The sequence below is a fragment of the Gasterosteus aculeatus genome, chromosome 14 (genome assembly GCF_964276395.1).
Source record: "Gasterosteus aculeatus chromosome 14, fGasAcu3.hap1.1, whole genome shotgun sequence".
Classification (NCBI taxonomy): Eukaryota; Metazoa; Chordata; class Actinopteri; order Perciformes; family Gasterosteidae; genus Gasterosteus; species Gasterosteus aculeatus.
The window spans coordinates 8,860,470-8,878,392 of NC_135702.1; the positions used below are offsets into that span (position 1 = coordinate 8,860,470).

The 17,923-nt window shown below is 45.2% G+C and overlaps 1 protein-coding gene across 1 annotated transcript; it reads left to right on the plus strand.

Annotated features, from left to right (window-relative positions):
- The first annotated feature begins 1,256 nt into the window (after positions 1-1,256).
- Positions 1,257-17,329, plus strand: rc3h2 (ring finger and CCCH-type domains 2). The gene is given in 22 exon segments (XM_078087887.1): positions 1,257-1,511; positions 2,859-3,187; positions 3,277-3,394; positions 3,905-4,138; positions 4,847-5,022; positions 5,937-6,137; positions 6,322-6,454; positions 7,145-7,263; positions 7,872-7,984; positions 8,154-8,468; positions 8,704-8,909; positions 9,022-9,326; positions 9,404-9,550; positions 10,746-10,886; positions 12,013-12,201; positions 12,289-12,532; positions 12,730-12,814; positions 13,013-13,211; positions 13,373-13,419; positions 13,421-13,519; positions 13,658-13,727; positions 13,730-17,329. Coding segments are annotated over 21 exon segments (3,441 nt in total). The 5' UTR covers positions 1,257-1,511; positions 2,859-2,956; the 3' UTR covers positions 13,799-17,329.
- The last annotated feature ends 594 nt before the right edge of the window (positions 17,330-17,923 follow it).

Genomic DNA, 17,923 nt, shown 5'->3' on the forward strand with positions numbered 1-17,923 from the left:
ATGTGTGTGTACGTGTCTGCATATGTAGCTGAGCAGTTTTTGGATATACGTGCCTGTTTGTCCCTCACATGACGCGGGACTTGCACAACCGCCCTGGGAAAGGAGAAAACGATGACATGCAACACAGATCCTTCTGTATTTCCTGCTAATGACACTTCACTTCACTTCAGTTGCGTTGTTGTTTTCAAAGTCCCGGTTTTCTATGGCCAAAGGCATGCTAATGGTAAACTAGTCATGCCCATGTGAAAGATGTTTTCCTCCTGGCAGGGATCTTGACCCGTACCACCTGGTTTATTTCCATCTAACCTTTTGCTGGAAATGTGAGAAGATCCACTTTTACCCTTAAGGTAACCTGACCTTACCTCCACGGGAAGTCTCATCGCCGATCTGAAACAAAGTCAAAGTCTAATTAAGACCCTTGAAAAACTGAAGATGGGCCAACGTCAGGGTTTTAAAAACAAACAAACGCTTTTTCTCATTCCGTCTCTCCTTCTCTATGAGACATGCCAAAGGAGACTCCATGTCCTCCTCCGCACAGAGGGGGGCATGTGAGAACTCACTGTCCCAGATGAAACCTCGCCAACTGTTGGCTGTAAAGACACAATGCACCTCTCATCTGCGCTCAGCACAGAGAGAGAGACTCACCAGGCCACCCGGAGGGAAGTACGGCTTAAGTCCATCAGACCTTTCAATATGTCGAGGGATACTTTTCACTTTAAAGTGTAGACTGAATGTGCTGCATTTTATTTATTGTATTTAATATGCAAGTTCCCACCACAAACCAGTATAGGTGAATTGCAGGCATGAACATATGTGAAACAATGCAAACATGGCTGGAAAGTTGATTTCCTCATTTTTAAATGAGGAAGGGAAGCCTGATGAGGAAGTCTAGCTTTCCTGTGACACCACAACATGCCCACTTCTTCCCCTCCTTTTCACAAGAGCAGATGAATCCACTCATGTTCGCATACATGGAAGGGAGGTCTTGTGCACAGCATGATATAATGCACTGTACTTATGCATATTTTATGAATGCAGTCGTGGTGTGACAGTGCACGGACCTGGACCAAGCCCTCTGTGCGGGAATCATTTCTGCACAGAAGGTACAGGCCAGACTCGTATTCTGCTGGGAGCTGTCAGTAAAAAAAAAAGGAACCTGATAGGACGTAGCAGTTGCTCAGAGCAGGAACAGGTGGTGACTACAGCCGTCGAATCGCTGTTCGAAACAGTTGACCCCCCCCCCCAGAGTTTGCACCACTCCCCAATCCGTTCGCACGACGAAGGGGAGTCGGATCCACGCTCACGCGTGCCAAGACGCCGCTTTTGTCCTCGCTCTTCCTCGGACGGTACTCACTCAGTAAGTGGGCTGCAAACGGCAGCAACCGGTGTTATATTTGGGCTCGTCGCAGAAGGAAACATGACGCGCGAGGACAGTGTGGAGCTGTCCATGCGATCAGGGAGGGGGTCCCTCAGGGTCCCTCGGGGGCCGCGCTACGTGGGCAGCGCGGGAGGTGCGTATATATATATATATATATGCGTGTCAATATAATGTTATGATTTTAATAAAAGTGTCGGACGATGGGTGCGTGAAGGGCAGATTTCCACTTTTTCTTTCTGGAGGACCAACGTGTTCACACTGTAGAGCTACTTTATTCATTTAAAGGGGGTGTTTTACTGTATCCATGAAGCCATTTGAATAGGCTTTTGTTCAGATTATCATGGCACCTGTTTTGTGAGGGCACCAGCTGTCATGTTGGTGGGCAGTTGGAACAGATGCAGCGACAGGTGCATGCGGCCTGCATGCTGAAACACTTTGCATAAGGATGTCTTCCATTATGTTGCATGCATTTATTGAACATTTTCTTTTTGGTTAATGGGACGATGCATCAAATAAGGTAAGGAGCACACAAAGTTGTAGAAAATATGTTATTATACTGCACTGTCTATACACTGTCTGTATCAAATAAATAAAGTAAAAATCATTTAATTGCCAACAATTTTCCTCTGGGAGAATTTAATTGCTTTCAATGAAGGGTTTGATCTAAAATATTGTTTGGGAACATTTGGCACGAGTAAACACATTCACCCACAACCTTTCCCTGAAACAGGGTTTATCGGTGTGAGCGTATCAGTTGTCCGGGAAACTAATCATTCAGTATTATTATTATTATGTCTAGGCATAGAGCGGGATTGTCTGGAAGAGCAGGAAGTGGAGGCTAAAATAATTATTGTCCTCATCCATGTTTTTGAATGATGTCTACCTCTCAAATATTGGGTTTGGACTTATTTGATTTGATGAATGAATGGAATTCAATACATGTTACTGCCTACTTTGATTGTTATCGTTTGATGGTGTTGTTTCAGTAGTGTGCAGTCGGTGTTGGGACTTATTACCAAACTGGGATCACAGCAAGGCCTGTTACTACTACGTCTTAATCATTTTCCAAGAATTTATTTTGGGTGAGAGTGCTATTTGCGCCCAAATTAAATAAATATATGGCTTTTATAGCCAAAGTGGCAGGCGATTGCCTGTGTACTTAAGTTAGACTTAATTACATTAACTCTGCTCCTTTATTTGTTGGAAACAAATACAAAAAATAAAATAGGTAATTTTCTGTTAGCTAATGTAGATCACGTTCATTCATAATAGCACCTGTACTTAAAGTGTCACAATACTTACACACTCCACTTAATACATTCTCTATAGTCTTGTTGAGTGCAAGTGCGAGTAATAGAATTAGTCCTAAAATAAACTAGTAAACTTTCTGCCGACAAACCAGCAGTGCACGTTCTCAGTTGCAGCTCCAGTGTTTGTGCGTTATGACGCGTGTCTTAACTTTACGTCCCGTGTCTCACAGTCGCCGTTGGCACTGGCAAGCGGGCGCTGTTGTCGGGGCTCGTTGGCATGCGTGGCCCCTGAGCTCGCCGACGCCCCCCTCGGTGGTGCGCTGGCAGGATGCCCGTGCAGGCGGCCCAGTGGACGGAGTTCCTGTCCTGTCCCATCTGCTACAATGAATTTGACAGCAGCGGCCACCAGCCCATCAGCCTGGGCTGCTCCCACACGGTGTGTAAGACCTGCCTACACAAACTGCACCGCAAGGCCTGCCCCTTCGATCAGACGCCAATCAGCACCGACATCGACCTGCTGCCGGTCAACTGTGCCCTGCTGCAGCTGGTCGGAGCTCAGGTGAGTCCGGGGTGGTATTTTTGGGAGTTAAAAACCTTTCTGTGTGTCTGTTTTTTCACGCCTGGGCCCTCGTGATGTGTGTCTCTTAGGTCCCGGACGTGCAACAGGTGAGCCTGAGCAGCGCAGCAGAAGTCGAGAACTACGAGGCGTGCAAGGTGTGCGTGGAAGAGCTGGCTGTCTACCTGAAACCCATCAGCGGAGCGAAAGGTTTGTCCCTAGATAGGCACGTCTGTTTTTTGGGTTTCTGCTTTTGGAGTTTTGAAACTTTTGGGCATCTGTGAAAGAGAATGAAGCTCTTCTCGCTAAACGTGCGTGGGCTGCGCGACTTGGCTTTTCACGCTCCTCACACTTCCCACGGCGCCTGGAAGCTGGACTTTTATGGTTCTGAGGAAAGATTGTTTCTCTCCGCATAACCAGACGAGAAAAGATTGACCTCCCTGAAATGACCAGCATTTTGTTTGTTCATTCAGTGTGACGGTGCTGTGGCAACATTCATTATTCATTCATCATTTGGAAGATCCACTTTGTCCTGTTCGGGTTCCTTAAGAAGCACAAACCATTTGCTCATCTTTGCAGGAGGCTTGTAAATACACGTACATAGTACATTGTAACGGACTTAAACAATGTTTAATCAAGACGAAATGAAGACTGCTCACCAAGGTAAATGTTTCCCTCGTGAAAGTTCCACGGTGCTACAGAACTGTCGCCTCTCCGCAGGCGTGGCGGCTCTGAATCCCAGCGTGCTCAGTCGGCCAATGCAGAGGAAGCTGGTGACCTTGGTGAACTGCCAGCTGGTGGAGGAAGAGGGCCGCGTGCGGGCGGTGCGGGCGGGTCGCTCGCTGGGGGAACGGACCGTAACCGAGCTCATCCTGCAGCACCAGAACCCCCAGCAGCTCTCTGCCAACCTATGGGCAGCGGTGAGGGCGCGGGGCTGCCAGTTCCTGGGACCCGGTGGGTGTGAATGACACACGCAACACGCACGTATCGGTGACATCAGACATCTCGCTCTGAGATAAAAGATGCACAGATGTGTGAGGCTACCAAGACATTGGATTTACAAGACATTTGATTGGAATTTTTTGGCAGATTCCACATAACTTTTATTTTATTTTGCAAATCTGATGGAGACAAGTGCCTCATTCAACAATATCTTCCTAAGTCTACCGGAGAGTTACTTGTTTATTTTGAATCACATTGTTCCAGTTGATTCTACTTAGAAGGTAGAATCAACTGCTAATGACAATAATACAACATTACAATGACTAATATATTTTATTGGAAGCATTAATAATGTAAAAACATAAAAAATATTTATTTATAAAGTCATCAATAAGGGCCAAAATGCATTATTACTAACCTTGTGGTATGCCTGTCTTGTTAGCCTCACCCAAGTGGCTGCTGGTGCTGGTACCCGGTGTCCTGTGATGATTACTCATAGGGCAGATTCTGACTGGGAAACCGTTTCTCATCATGATAACAGAAGGAGTTCATTGAAAGTCTGAGGACACCCGCTTGCAAGACCCCTTTGCCTGTTGGAAACAGATTGTTTGATTCGTCAATTAAAACATGCGTTGTATTTTTTTTTCATCCTCCCAACATTCTCACCTGTTCCCGTCGTCCGCTGGACACCTGCATCCCTCCGCGTCGCTCCCTCTTCAGCTATGCAAGAAGATGCTCTGAAGCTGGTTTTACTGGCTCTGGAGGACGGCTCAGCTTTGTCCAGGAAGGTGTTAGTTTTGTTCGTGGTCCAAAAGCTCGAGGCTCGGTTCCCCCAGGCCTCCAAAACCAGCATAGGGCACGTGGTGCAGCTTCTCTACAGGGCCTCCTGCTTCAAGGTACGGGCAACGTGAAGCTATGTTTTACAAAAACTTGTATTCCTGTGAGTTTAAGTATAACATGTTCCACTTATTAGACTTCATTAAACGTTTCAACTGTAGTTTGAGCTCCAACCTTTATTGATGCTCATATTACCAACATCATATTGCTACATACAAGTGCTATCTCTAATGAGGATACGAGCGTCTGTGGATAAACTTTCTGTCTCTGCGTGTATTTCTGTGCCTGTTATCTGATGACAGACATTGCTGGTAGGGCAGATATGCCAGCTATCTGCTCCTGACTCTATATTTGCCCTTGATGCCCCGCCCTGTAGGAGGGAGACAGACAGTGTCAAAAACTCACACACACACACACACATAATAACAAGCAATAATAAGGAAATCTAATTCTTTCGGTTGTAATCTTGACTACTCTAATCTAAACTAGTCAGATTTGTTATGTGGTAGCAGGATGTGTGGGTGTGTGTTGGTGTCTCGTGATGATTACTCATAGGGCAGATTCTGAGAAGGGGGGAATCCTCCCTTGTCTGATCTGAATTGGAGTTTGTGAGTCTGAAGACACCACATGCCGACTAACTACTTGCCTATATAAAAATACAGATTTGCTAGTTATGCTAAGGTATATTATAACTAGACTGTCTCAGATGACGCATCATACCTGCAGAGTAATTCTCTGTAACGTCTCTTTTGGAATAAATAAATACAATTTCATGCCGACTTTTCCAGAGTGTCTTGTGTATTAACAAGGAGTGAAATTGAATGTTAGGGTTAAGATGAATAATAGTACTTTCATTCAAGGGCAAAATAACTGTCCAACTTTGTCTTTGCTCTCAATCCCCCTCTTTCCTATTCTCTCCCTCTCTCTCTCTCTCTCTCTCTCTCTCTCTCTCGCTCTCTCCATTGTCTGTCAGGTCACCAAGCGGGATGAAGACTCCTCACTGATGCAGCTGAAAGAAGAGTTTCGAACGTATGAGGCTCTCCGGAGGGAACATGATGCTCAGATCGTCCACATCGCCATGGAGGCGGGCCTGCGGATCTCCCCCGAGCAGTGGTCTTCTCTGTTGTACGGAGACCTGGTCCACAAGTCACATATGCAGTCCATCATTGACAAGGTACCAGCATGACGCATTTGCCCGTCATGAGCACCAGGCTGTCATTGTGCTTGCCATTGACGCTTGCCCCCGCCCCCCCGCCGTGGGTATGACAAGCCTCTGGAGGACAGTAGCATCGGGACGAATTCATCTCTCTTTCATTTTCTTTTAAAGCCTCAGTCTCCTCTTCTATCTTCTGCTCCAGTTGCAGTCTCCAGAGTCGTTCGCAAAGAGCGTCCAGGAGCTGACGATTGTCCTGCAGAGGACGGGAGACCCGGCCAACCTCACGAGCCTGAGGCCACATCTTGAGCTGCTGGCCAACTTAGACCACAACGCAGGTGTGTCAGTTTGTTTGTGTGAATGAATGCTAATGAACCTGAATGATTGACACTCCTCAGAATAAAGGGCTTGTCCTGTTCCTCAAAGATTATTTGTATTAATGCCAAGTGAAGCAAGTGGGGAAGCTGCAGCACCCACATATCAAAATACAATTAAATAGCCCAAAAGAGACGATTGAAGCTACAGATTGCTCCTGTGTGTTGAATATTTATTGACCACAGTGTTAGAAATATGATTGCACTGTATTGTGAAGACTTTAAATTGATTTAATGGTATAACTAATGGATTGCCATGAAAGCGGGTCCCATTCTTATTTGAAAATTAAATATTAAATATTTATTAAATAAATTCATTTTTAAAATGTGTAATGTGTCGAGCACTTTGGGTTGTGACCAGCTCTAAAGTTAGCATGGTGACATGCTAAACTAGGACTATGAACACAGTAAATGTCAGCGCTTCACTGTGAGTGTTGTGGCATAATATTATTATCACTGTGATTAAGCAAAGCCTTACGAAGGCTGTGCACACTTTGTTATTTCAACCTTCAGCACACACTCTATAACGGAAATAAAAAGGATGTGTGTCTCATCATCCAAAAGATACTCAACTGTGTCGGATGATTCTTTCTTTGTTGCCTTTTTCCGATGCGACTCTCTGCTAAACACACCGTGTTGTTGACGTGTTCGCAGATGCCCCGGCGCCGTCATGGGAGGAGCTGGAAAGCGTGATGCTGGCTGTGAAGTTGGTGGTTCATGGACTCGTGGAATTTATACAGAACTTCAGCAAGAAGAGCCACGACGCTCCGCAGGTACGCCGGTGCTGTAGGAACAGATTGTATTGATTATGGTATTTAAATTAGAAGAACACAACAAACGAAAAAAAATGATTAGATGATGTCCAATACGAGGATAATATTTTGTCTGCCGTCATCCCTGGCAAGTTCTGTCTGGTGCCAAGTGACACATTTTGTGGCTCAAATCAAAAATTAAAATCCACAAAAATGACCATGGTAGTGTTTTTATAAGCTATAAACCAAAACATGTTTTTCTGTTTGTTTTTTTTGGAGGAAAACAGGTTTGAAATGGAACATCTGTTCAGTCTCTGATCAAGCTAATTCCAAGGCATTTACTATTCATCTGTTTGTTGGCGTTGACTTGAGATGTGACGTGACAGTAAAGAGTCGTCTATTTGACACCGCTTTGGTGTTTCCCGTGCCTTCAACAATTACAGAAATGAGTTGTGCAACAGTGTGATGACAAAAAATGGAATCGCCATGGATACGCTGTTAAGCATTAACTTCCATCTTGTCATCATGAGGATGTTGATACTAGGTGTAAATGTATATCTTTGATTAAAAACATACATAGATTGCTTTAATTTTACGCTAAATGTGCGTTGTGTCCGTGCATTTTACAGCCTCAGGCCAACAGCAAGTACAAGACCAGCATGTGTCGAGATCTTCGTCAGCAAGGAGGCTGTCCGAGAGGAACCAACTGTACCTTTGCACACACACAGGATGAGCTTGAGAAGTGAGTCCTGTCCCTACACAGCCGTTCCCAACCGTAATCAAATTAGAATGTATTATTTATTACTTGTGTATTTATTTACTGGGTGATTTACAAGAGGTCCTCCTTTGTGCAACACGTAATCTGTCCCCACAATACTGAATTTCCCTTTTGTCCCGTCATCTCTTTACAGGTTTAGACTGAGAAACAAGAAGAGCAGCAGCGTGGGCCGGCCGTTCCCGTTAGCGCCGGGGGTTATGGGTAAAACCTTCACTATGGAGGGCAGCGTCCACACAGACGTGTGTACAGAAATGGGGCCGGGGCTCAAAAGCAACGGGGAGAACACAGACTCCCCGACAGAGGCAGTGTCCGACCTGACTCACCCCCAACTGATCTCCAGAGGGGCCGACATGATGGAGGACACGAGTAGAGCGGCGGCGAATGTATCCAATGCGGCCAACGGATTCAACGGCATGTCGACCCGAAACACATCGGGGTCAACTGAACAGTAAGAATCATCATCCACTGTTTCACCAAGGCTTCCATGCCTTCTATTTGATGCTTTTTACCTCGTGACAGCAGATCCAGTTTAGCTATTCACGTGGAGTCAGACATGCCCAAGTGAATATAGACAATAAGTAATCAAGCAATATAAAAATAGGTAATATATAAACATAAATAAAGTTGATTGAATCTAGTCAAATCCTCATTTCTCTTATTTACGTTGTCGTTCTGTCCACCAGGAAGCCCGTCTCCCCTCCCAGGACACCAGTCAGCCACTCTTCAGCGTCATCTCCCTTGACAACAGTCGGGCGGGGTGATGGGGGCGCTCCTACGCCCAAACATGGTCAGTTCATAGTGCGTGCACCACATCCCTCTCAGGCGTCAGAGCTGTACTATCAGGAGTCCCACTCCCATGCATACGACACGCCCCACTATCAGCCAGCCTGTGAGTCAATCGTTAAATAAAAGGATCAATTAATAAGACATAAACGTTATTGTTTTAATGGGAAATAATGTGGTCGCCCATCCATCTTCTTCCCCACCCGTCTCTCCGGCAGGTTCCTACTACCAATCCACTCTTCACCCTCCTCACAAACCCTGCATGGCTCGCTTCCTTCGATCCTCCAACGTCCCAGAATCCTCTCTGCCGCCCTCCGTTGGCCCTCTGTCGTCTTCCTACGCCGGTGACCCTCAGGCGCCCCACCCCACTTCCTCCTCTTCGTCCGGGTACCCGCCCAGGGATCGGATGGGAGCTCCTGCCTTCCATCACCACCACCCGGGGCAGCCTCAATACGGCCCTCTGACCTCTGCACACGGCGTTTACGCGCCGCTCTACGACAGCAGGAGAGTATGGAGGCCTCAGGTGAGCCGCCGGCCCACAGTCAAGCTGCTGTTCATTTGCTACTCGTGGCTGAAATTGATGATTTCTGTCACAAACAGCTGTACCACAGAGAGGATGCCAGGAGTAACTCACTGCCTCCGGAGGTGCTGCATTCCTCCGTCTACCAGCCTCCACTCAGGGAGAGATTCAACTCTCTAGACAGCAACTACTGCTCTGCAGCTGAACACCGCGCAGGCCTAAACAGGGTAGGTCAGAAATAAGGTGCATGGTGACGCCGCGGGAAATACTCTCCTCTGATTGGCTGAAGGGATTTATTTTTTAAATGACGCAACGTGACCCGTTAAAAAGCAGTGCTAACGGGCGCTTACGTGGCGACTTTTGTGAGGGTATTTACAAGGTTCCCAGAACAAGCATATGATCCATTTTCAGACAATCATAACCTTAAATTACAGTGTATTTTAATTATTGATTGATTATTGATCCATATTAAGACATGCAATAATTAGATAATAATGCTCTCCGCCGAAGGTTGCATTAAAATGACTTTCTGTTGTTAACCGTCTCGCGTACAGCTTCAGGAGTTCTTTTCAGCAACATTTCCTTTCCTTTCGTTTCTCTTTTTACACCCACACATAATCTCACCTCTACGGTCCCTGCCAGCCACAGAGCTGCAGTTTGTAGCATCAACCTCCTCTGTAGTCCTCCCACTGCTCATCCAAATACGTTTCCGCCTCCCCCTCTCTCGTCTCTCCCTTCTCACATCATCATATTGCATTACCAGTTTGACTACCGCAGCTTTGCAGTACATTCAGTACAACCAAGTATTCTGTCAGGCCACCGTACCTGTGATATTCATTATTAATAAGGGGAACAGTCTCCAAGACATCCTTTTTTTATTAGGTACATTTATTCCAAACAAAGAATGAATTGTTAGATATTCACGCTTTCCAGGAGGAAACAAACATTTTGTTATTGAAATACCTGAACCATGCAATGCAATACAGTGCCGTAGCCCTTGAGCAGACCTTTTGTCTCCGCCCCCTGGATGTACAGTATGCTGGTGGAGCGCAGTGATTCTTTTTTACAACAGGCTAATACAAAACCAACAGTCCTATAGGATCTAAATAAAATGGGCACATTAGAAGATTGGCTGTTATTTAAGAGCTATTGTATCGCCTTGTCTTGGGCCGCTCTTTTATATTGTTTCCACCCCTAACATCTTCTGCAAAGACCAGCTGTCTCGACCATAACTGGACGTAACATGCAGTCAGAACACCTAAAAACGGTTCATTGATTCAACTAAAAAGTCCTTTACTGTTACTGTATGTATTAGTCATCAGCTGTCCATGATGGCCTCAGTCAGATGTGTGATCTCCTCTTTTCTCTTCCATACCCCCCCCACCTCCCCCGCCCCCGTCTTGTCAAACGCTCCCTCGTCAGGATTATGGCCGCGTTCCTCTCGGCTACGAGGATCTGTTCAGAAGGAAGCAGGAGCAGTGGGCTCATCATCACCACCACCATCATAACGCCAACAGGCCCTCCCAGTCCTCCCCCGTCTTCACCATCGATTTTGCAACCGAGGTAGCGACCAGACATGAGACGCGACACATGTGCACGCGCGTACGCACTGGCCATTGTTCAGGGTGTCGGTGGGCACGACGATTGAGATCAGAACGTCGCCATGACTGGCTGGTTAATAGTTTCACCGCAGCCACCTGAATCTGAGAGGAATAAATTACTTTTGTGATGAAGCGTTTTTAAAATATGTAGGATTAAATGCCTATCCCAAAAAGCACAGCTGTGCCCAATGCTATTTTGGTGGGGGGATGGTTGCTTAGCAACTGTGGAGAGAGATATCATAGCAATGCACAATTGTTGCGTTGCGTGTGGGTGAGTGTGTGAATGAGGGAGAGAAATGGTGAACGCGAGAGGAGAGACGTTAACAAGCAGTGACTCAGGCTTTCGGCGGAGTAAAACTTTGTTCAACAGCATGTCAGATCTGTGAAGATATCCGCTTTCCAATTGAGCGCCGATTAAAGAAGCCATAAGTGACTGTGGAGTAAAATCTCAATTTGATTTTCATGCCTCTACGTAACGAGCATAAACTACCAAGACCAGCTAAAAGATTATTTCTACGTAAGGATACCAAGTGCTTGACACGAGGATCAGCAAACCAGCTCCAGGTCAGTTAGTGCCCTTCGGCTGGTATGTGAGCCCCTTTAAAACTCGGACCTCATGTTTAATATTCATTTGACATCACACCCCCGGGCCAAGTTAGAGTCTCTTGTTCACCTTATCTGCTTATTTTCGGACTGTGAGGACAATTGGAGGAACCCATTTAGAGAGGTGGTGGAAGTGGTGAGTGAGTTTACCGCTGAGTCATTGTGTAATCCCATTCAATTCAATCTAGTTTGTATTGCCCAAAATCACAAATGATAAATTGGCCTCAGAGGGCTTTACAACTGTACAAATGCGACATCCTCTGACCCGAAACAGCAGGACCCCCCCCCCCCCCACCCCACACCCCACTAAAAAAAACGTTATTCAATGCATGAGACAGAAATGAGTCCTATATTAGTAGCAGTAAGCCAAACAATGATTTACACGTACTACTACGTATAAAAGCTGCAGTGCTAGGATAGCAATCATAACAAAGGGTGTAATGGCGTCGGCAGCATCCTTCTAAGTGTCCCACTCCTTCTTTCAGCATGTGGAGAGCACCGGAGGCCAGTGTGTGGGGTGCAGGTTCAGAGGTGAGGAAAGCTTAGCGCACTACTCTCCGTGGTCCTGCGGGTCCATCGGCACGTGTCTCAGCCCCTTCGAGCCCGAAACGCTCGCACACGCCTCAGCTCAGTCCTGCTCAGAGCACTCGGTGAGACTCTTCCCGCATCCGCAAGTAGGCGCATGCACACATCTAAAGGCAAACCCTTTTTTTTTTTTTTGTAAATGTTGAGATCTCAGCGTCCGCGTTCTTCTCATGCAGGAGTTGGATGGCGACGGGGGCGGGGGAAGTGGCGTCAGTAGTGTCGGGAAGCGGTGGCTGCATTCGCTGGATCATTACCGGCGCTTGAAGGACGAGGATCCCATCATTCCCTTCAGCGAGGGGCCCATCATCTCCAAGTGGGGGGCCATATCCAGGGCATCTCGCACGGGCTACCACACCACAGAGCCCATCCAAGCCAGGGCCTGCCAGGGCAGCGCCGGCACCACCCCCATCAGCTTCAAAGGTTAGGAGGCTTACAGAAGTCCTTTATCTTTTAAATGTTTCCACTTTGTTTTTGCTGCAGATATATATATATATATATCTTTTTTTGAAGTCTCTAACCTCTTATTGCACCTTACTGTCGTCTATTACATTCATTTTATTATCATTATCGACATTAGGTCAATGTTATTTCTTTCTTTCTTTGCTTTTCTGTCAAAGATTACAGCCACCACTTGGATCACAGCGACTACAGGTGGAGCCCCAGAGGGTCAGACTCCTCCAGCCACTCCAGCTTCCTCGAGAGGTACTTCACTCTCACACACACACATCACTTTTGTTTTCTACTCGAAGCTGTCCGATTACCAGGGCATGAGTGCACAGTGCTTTGTAATTATTTTATTTTACTATTTCATTATTCATTATATACTCTTGATGCCAAGGATGCCCTTAAAAGATAACAAATACAGTATAAAATTGTGTGTATTTGTATGTGTTTTTTTAGTGAGCAGCTTCACTGCCGCCGGACTTCGTTGAGCAGCGCGGAGAAAACGGCGTCTGATCGGCAAGCTCCCGCGTCTGTCGCCTACAGCCGGGACAGTCGGGACCGGGCCGGAAGCGAACCGGACCCAGAGCGGGACATTGAGCTCGAACTGTGCGCATTTGACTTGGAGGATTCAGACCACCACGAGATCAAGTCTCAGGTTGGTATAATGGAGTAAATCCCAGTTGGGCGTTGGATCCCGCGCAGTAAAAAAAAAAAAAAACACACAGACGGCGAAGCAGGTGAAGGATGTTTTGAAGAGTTGCCAATCAGAACGTCGGGACGTTCTGATTGGACCGAAGTGCCGTCTTGGCCTCCCAGGAGTCTTTAGACCTGGCCGCACCACAGTCTCAGGACGCTTCCCACCTGCTCCCCCCTCCCCTCCCCTCCAGTGGAGGAGTATCCACACACAGAGGGTCCTCTGACAGACAAGATGGACGCTCACCTGCTGAAGAAGATGGCCTTCAGGTGAATTACCACGTTAACCAGGGTTCCACAGGGGGGCCCGCCCACCGAGGGAGCTTCGACTTGGCGTCCACGCCCCTCTTTCATTCCTTTTCTACCTTCCTTCTCCCCCCTCCCTCTCTCTCTCTCTCTGTGTTCAAGGAGGTCTGTGTCTCCCGCAGGAGGTCAGGGTGTCGGCAGGCTTGTGCTGCGTACCGGACCTCCGCGACCGGGGGGGGGGACACTTCCACGCGGGCTTGTCCGGAAGCGCCCGGGACCGAAATGTTGCTCAGCGGAAGCTAAGGGGGGAAACACAAAGTGAGAATCCGACCCGCGATAACTGAGAGCCGAGTCGCCTGCCTCCCAATCGCCAATCTACCGCTGCACACAGAATGTAGTAATTCAGTTGTTTAAACCCCCCAAAAAACACACGACCAGTTCCCCCTGACAGAAGATGCTGAACATCGTAGCCGTCTGGTTTACACGTTGTTTAGTTTATTGTCATTCAACCAAGCTCAGAGCAAAAGTTTATTTGGGAGAATAAGCGTTTCATGCCACTTTTTAAGTATAATTTGCTATTTTACTTTTTTATATATATCGTTCCCTTTAGTCAGTCTTTTTGTAGGTTGACAGCCCAAACTAAGATGCCAACAGACCAAATTTCGTCTCGGCCCCGACACGGTTGCAGTTGAGTACGCTGGATATTAAGTACAAGTACAGGAACATTTTTCATAATGTGGTAAATATGAATACGACACATTTACTGAATGTAATTGCTCTGTAGCTCGCGTCTGTTTAGACCAAGACAGGCGAAGGTTTAGAGACACTTATCAAAGCACTCCTGACATCCTAGAAATATAAAAACTACAGAAAACAGAGGTCTTCATATGTTAACCTCTGAATTCTCCTGACTCGCATGAGATGAGAGACAGAACCCAACGGCTCAGTAATCAAAACCATTTGTCTGAGATAATTGATCACTGGTCAAAACTAAGATGTGTGTATTTTTTTGTCCATACTACCTTTGCTGTATTCTTGGGTGTACGCAGACCTAAAAAATACCAATTGCTAATTTACAACATGAATTGTATTTTCAGCTGGAGCGAATTCAGTAGATTTCTATACCAGCCACTTGAACTCACTCAATCAATCTTAAAAGCGTTTCTTTCATCTCTGTGTGCCTGCAGTGGTTCTTCTAGTTGATCCTCCTCCAGACACTCTCGCTGGTCTCTCTCGGACACACACACACACACACACACACACACACACACACACACACACACACACTCTCACCCACAGAAGATACAAACATGCAAGACAGTGGCCTTCCTCTTCCTCTTCGTCTCACACAGACCTAAACATTGATCTCTGATCAGTGACATGTGTCCAAGCCCACTGGTCCTTTTTCATGTAAACCTGATCTCACAAACTGGGAATCACTTTTTCGTAAGCTCACAGCATTTTCTGTGCTTTCCAGCGTGTTCACGTCCACGTCCACAGTGTAATATCTAGAAGTCACGCATGATATTTCAGGTTAAAGCCTACACGAGTGAGCGACACCACTTCTTGTGTTTTGTCTTTGTTTAACTTTTTGAAAATGACTGCTTTCTTTTATTTGATGCATCGCTAACTTCTGTGAAGTTGTATGTCGGGGTATTTTGTATTACGATTTGTGTTACTCTTTGTATTCTTTGCTACATTTTAGAGACAAAATTGATTGTCTTGTGTTATGTCACTATGCTGTCTGGTTCATTTTCTGCAGCTTTGCTTCACTTCCTTTTACACACATGTGTGGCTTTGTTTTAATGACTCAAATAAATAACATGAAAAGCGGAAACTCATTCTGAATATACAGGATTTAAAATCATGTTTATATCCTACTCTGAATCTTATGAGATTTGTGTAGAATGAGAAGAGGATGGCTGACGTATATTTAAATGTTTACAGCTTCTGCCGTCATTTCTTCTCATTTAAACAACTGCACCTTTTTCCAAAAATGATCTTCTCAGACAGATTTTACATTAAATCCTATTTTAGAGGATGGCAAAATAGCTGTACATGTGAAGGCTGCTTATTGAGTTTCAATTTAGAACTTTATTTAATCTGAATGATTATTTAAACATTGGGCTGGTAACCTGTTTAGGGTTTTTCTCTTTTTAAAAACTTGTGTTTTGTGGAGGTGATTTCTGAGGAAGCGCTAGAACAGTGATTAAGCTGCTCCAAATCATGCCATCAGCTCAGCTACCTTACCCTCACTCTGCATCTGTTTACAGCTTCAACCTTGAAGTCACGTGACGTTAAGTGCCATTTAGTGTACAGTATATTCCGTACATGCGATTGTCGCCCGGCTTTTCATATTATTCAACTGTGAACCGCGTGAGGAGGGAGAAGGCGTAGTCGAGGTGAGAAGTGAGATACTTGTTAAGCAGTTCTGCTTCGTCCCACTAGAGGAGGCTAGATGCTCACCCGTCTGAATCGCTCAGGGAAGACTTAAGTTGCTCAGCTACTTTTTCCACATCCGTCACTTAAATATTCTGTGGAAGTATGTACCTGAATTTCAGGTACATACTTAAGAAACAACCCTTTCACCCAAAGCGTAACAGGTTAGAGATTATATTGTTTGCCAATGTTTACTTTGCCAGTGTTTTCTCTCTCAGTATCAATATTGGCTTTGCTATTCCTGTTTAATGGGAAAGGGCTGGGCACTGCTGTACGTAAAAGCAGTATTGTGAGTATTGAACTAACACCGAGTGTCTACAAGGCACCTTTTTTGTGGCCAACGGCACTGATTCCCACCCCGTCACTGCCAGCGGGTGCACTCTGCCCGCCCCCCACCCTCGAGCCCCCACCCTCCATCATCCTGGACATCCCGTGTCATGCATGTGATATAGTCTCTCTTGTGATGGCAAAGGAGTATTGATGATTCTGTAGTTGTGATACAACACACCCAGCGCTGTAAGAGTTCTGCACATGCCCACTGTGTGGCCACGTCAAGTGCTGAAGTTTGCTTGCAACATTTTACTCGTTTGTTCATGAAAATTCATTCTTGTTTGATAGGGATTCTATTGTTCTTACGATTATTATTGTTACCACCACATTGGGTTGTTGTCGTGGTAATTTTCCTCTTTGGTATATTCTAAGACAGCTTATTTGTTTTGAATTTGATAATTTGCTGAAACTGTTTTTTATTAGACCAGAAAGTGTCTCATTATTCTATATTATATGGGAAAAAGCCTATTTGTTGATTGTGAATCATATGATAAACTGATGTTTTCTGACTATTCATGTCTGTATTAGACATTTTATTTGCAAAATCTATTGTTCGATTGAAACGTAAATGAATTATTAAGAGATGGTACACATCTGTCATTGTGTACAGTCCGGCACCATCATTGGATGGACTTAAAGTATTGACGCTCATTTATACAACCTGTAATTGCCAGATATATTTCAATGTTTAAGTCTCTGGGCAGTTTTGTAATGTTTCAGAATGAGGAAAACAAATTCCTCAGACAGCATATCTAAAATGTTCCCATGATAAATAATACTGTTACGTATTCCATTTATTTCCTTGGAAATATCACATTGTGAAAGGTTTCCCTTTTACTGTCGTAAATGCAGGACCGGAATCGGTCAAATCTATGATGATAATGATTTATGTGCTGTTGACAAAACCTTTTGAGAATCCTTTGACTGACTGACTGATTCTGTGAATATTCTGGTTTGTTTATCTGTATTGCACTGATTTGCAGACAGCTTGGCCGAGCAGCAGATGGAATTATTAAAAGGCACATAAAATTGCATGCCACAATAAACCAACAGCAAATTATGTTACTTTGTGATTACTGTCATGATTTAAGATAAGAGACGTTAGATAACGGAATTAATTCATAGGAGAGTTTTTAATATTTCTCGTTTAAGAATAAGTATTCATTTATTTCGTTTTCTCTTTGAACTCGCTGTTAAAGGGGAAAGTTTTTTTTCCACAATATACAGTACAACACATAACTACAGAAGCAGGGGTGCATATTTCTCCCATTCTTAGACTGACCTTTCATCTTTTATATCCCCCAGAGAGTTTCTTCTTGGGCTATTGAAATGCTGAAAGACTTGAAAGTCAGCACTGTGTTTAACTGCCAATATGCTTCGCTCACATATACTTTACTCAGGTTTTCGCATGCTGTGTAGTGTTGTTGTATTCTAGTATTTGAATTTAATCCGGAAACAACTCCCTGTAAAAATATCAGTGGGAATTCTACCAGAGAAAAAGGTCCCTAATGAAAGAGGAACACTTAAAACTGTCTGATCCAAGTTTCTCAAGTCGTCGTTTCTTTTGGAGACAGAACACTTGAGATAGATATCTGCAACAGAACTACGACTTAGTTAAACTTTACTGCTGTGATATTTCACAGACTTGTCTCCCTAGAG